At 41.5% G+C, this 3,343-nt stretch overlaps 1 protein-coding gene across 1 annotated transcript in view; it reads left to right on the top strand.

Moving 5' to 3' along the window:
• LOC104466610 (histone H3.3) overlaps positions 1-3,138 on the top strand; it is a gene marked incomplete at its 5' end in the record, with an annotated part of 3,454 nt that extends 316 nt beyond the window's left edge. Inside the window, one exon of the mRNA XM_010080105.1 lies at positions 2,499-3,138. Coding sequence (XP_010078407.1) covers positions 2,499-2,627 — 129 coding nt within the window. The remainder of the gene's footprint in view (positions 1-2,498) is intronic.
• Positions 3,139-3,343: the final 205 nt, after the last annotated feature.

Below are 3,343 nucleotides of genomic sequence, written 5' to 3'. Positions count from 1 at the left end.
GGGGTGTGGCCACTCCGGGCCGGGGCATGGGGGGCTGACATGGGTGGGGGGATGTACCCCGCAGCCTTCCCTTGCCCAGAGGGACCTGGTGATGCCCTACAGGTACCACAGGCTAAAATAACGCAGGGATGGGTCTGTAGCTCCTTACAAAGGCTATAAATTTGCTCTTTTGGTTTATTTTTTATTTATTTTTTTAAATAGCCCACCATTCCTCAAGAATTTGCACTTGGCAGAACAGTGCATCTTATTAAGCCACTCAACATAAATCTATTTCCTCTGTCCTCAAACTTTGCTGGAGGTTTTGCTTTTGAAAGCCACGCAGTCTGAGGCAGGTGTGGTGTAAGGCTTGTTCTGGTGTGTCCAAATGGGGGTCTTGGCACCCCCGAATGCTCTTAAAAGAAAAACAGCTCAATAAGCTGCTTCTGAACATGGTTAGGGAAGTAAGTGCTTTTGTCTGGTTAGGTTGATGCTGACTGAGGTTTATAATACATTAAATAACTTATTTAGAGTATATGGAGGGTGAAATATTGATTGCTCCTTCTGGCCCAAATTCCTGCATGTAAGTTAGGTCCCCTCCAAGACTGTGTCCTTGTCACAGGAACATTTCACTCTCATGATAGAAGTACACTCCTGATTAAAGATAAGTCTTTACTGTTCTTTTAACTGTTGAAAGATCATTCCAGAACCTATCTGTAGTTGTAGAATACCTGATATCCAGGCAAAGTTGTCTTTTTTTTTGGTTAATGGCTTCCACTTGATAAAGGCCAAAACGTGAGATGCTGTAAACGTGCTTAGCTTCAAAAGGTGGCTGCGTGTGTTTGCAAAGTTGCTGCTTTTGGTTTTTGTCTTCACTGCTGTGAGTGAACATGGCAGCTCTTAAATCCTGAGGTTTACTTGTGTGTCTTTTTGTCAGGAGCTGCTTGCTAAAATTGAGTCAGTAGTTAATACGTTCTCAGAAGGCTGGTTTTGCATTAAGGAGTTGTTGGTATAGAGCTTGTTCGTGTGCTTCCTGCTTGCATATTTGGAAAAAAAAAAAAAAACAACAAACCTTTTAGCCCCTTTAGTACCATGTTGTTGGTGCCAGCGTGGCTTACTTGGTGAGGTGTCTCAACTTTTCATGTAGTGATTTAGCAAAACTGTGTTGGGGTACTTGTGGTAGCCATATCCTACTGCGTACAAAATGGCTAATACTGCAGTCCTCACCTGCTGCAGTAAATGTTTTTTTTCTTCGTAGTAGATACTCTATGTTTTTAAACAGGAACTTTGAACCTAGTAAGTTGATTTTTGCGGTTCCTGGTAACAAAAGGGTTCACACAAGCTGTTCTCTCTTGTATTCTGGAAAGCTGGACTGGTTCTGTAGGTGAGCCCCATCATTCCTGCCGCCTTACCCCAGCAGTGTGCTCTGGCCAAAACCCCTGTGCTGCTCTGATGCTCACACAATCACAGAATCACAGAATGTTAGAGATTGGAAGGGACCTCGAAAGATCATCTAGTCCAATCCCCCTGCCGGAGCAGGAACACCTAGATCAGATCACACTCCAGGATACTTCCTAGGAGATTGTTAGAATTCTGTATCAAGCTAAAAATGTGCAAACCGATACCATTGCTGTGTTGGGCTTAATAGCAGATAACTTAACATGAGCCAGAAGAACAATTAGGTCCAACGGAGCGTCTGTCTAATCCAGCGCCCTGTCTGCAGTTGTTCAGTAACATGGAAAACGCTGTGGTCAGGGCTGTGGTTTTCCCAGGATGGGGCTTGTCCTTTGCCCTTCTGACTGCTGACCCCGTGGTTCTCACGGATGTGAGGGGAGAACTTTCTGCGATTGTGGGGGGCTCTGCTGTGTGCCCCAAATAGGCAGGGGGTGCTTAGGCCAGAAGAAAGTATAGGGATAGGACACGTGTCTGGTGGTAATTCTCAGACTGCTGTCCCTGTTTTGGTGATTCAAGGGGTTCCTGAGTCAAAGGTGTTGTCTTATGTCTAATGATTTTTGGTACATTTTTTTTGGTGCTAATTTTTGACTTTTGAATTATCCCACTTCAGTATGGCAAGGAGCTGTGTGCTGTGAAGGGACACCTGCTCTTCTGTGCCCTGGCATCTGCCAATTTCACTAGATACTCAGTTCTTTGTGCTGGAAGGGGCAGCAGACAAGTCACTCAAATAGTGTAATCCAGCCTTTAAAAAGAGAAGTTCCTGGGCAAACTGACCTTCTGATAAGATAACCCCTTATCTCATGAGAGTCCAGTTGGAATATTGGTTCGGTTGTGTTCTGGAGGATGTATTCACCGAATGGCAGTAGTACACAACTCTGATGTAGAACATTATTGGGTGGTTTGTAAGAAAATGGAGGCTTTTATTTTTTGAGAATCTAAAACTTTAGATGTTTGTGATAAAGATAGAAGCCTAAACTTAATGCTGTGTTACCAAGTACTTTGAATTATTATTTTTTTCTAGTGCTCACAGAATGAAAGTGTTCTTAACTCTTTTCTTCCTACACTAGGAGGCAAGTGAAGCCTACTTGGTTGGCCTGTTTGAAGATACCAACCTGTGTGCTATCCATGCCAAACGTGTCACAATCATGCCAAAAGATATCCAGCTAGCACGCCGCATACGTGGAGAGCGTGCCTAAACTTCACTAAGATGGGTTTGTCATTCTTGAAGCAAAATCTTCTTCCTGTTATTGGTAGTAATGAACGTTAGATATTTTTTCCATGGGGTTAAAAGGTACCTAAGTATATGGTTGCAAATGGAAAAATAGGGGACAGAATTGGATATTGGCAAGTTTTTTTCCATTTTCATTTGTGTGTGGATTTTTAATATAAACAAGGGGGCATAAAACATCAATGCGGTCAAAAAAATGTTTCAGTGAACAAGTTTCAACAATTCAGCTTTATAAAAAAAAAATATAAATAAACCTGTCAAATTTTTCTGGACAATGCCAGCATTTGGATTTTTTTAAACAAGTAAATTTCTTATCAATGGCAACTAAATGGTGTTTGTAGTATTTTTATCATACAGTAGATTCCATCCATTCACTATACTTTTCTAACTGAGTTGTCCTACATGCAAGTACATGTTTTTAATGTTGTCTGTCTTCTGTGCTGTTCCTGTAAGTTTGCTATTAAAATACATTAAACGATGCCTGCTTTTAGTCTTGATTTTTAAATATTGCATGTGGGTTATATTTGATTAAAAAGTATTCAGCCTTCCCATCTCTTTTTCTCTTAAATATGTGGCCTAAATGCTTACAAGAGATCTAGGAAACAAACACTGGGAATACACTGCTTGAACCAAGGTAGTATGTGTGGGGTTTTTTAAGAGCCTAGAATTTCTGTCCGCTCCATG

The sequence above is a fragment of the Pterocles gutturalis genome, unplaced genomic scaffold, assembly GCF_000699245.1.
Source record: "Pterocles gutturalis isolate BGI_N339 unplaced genomic scaffold, ASM69924v1 scaffold214, whole genome shotgun sequence".
NCBI lineage: Eukaryota > Metazoa > Chordata > Aves > Pterocliformes > Pteroclidae > Pterocles > Pterocles gutturalis.
The sequence above is the reverse complement of the archived record's forward strand: the minus strand, read 5'-3'. Positions and strand labels throughout refer to the sequence as shown.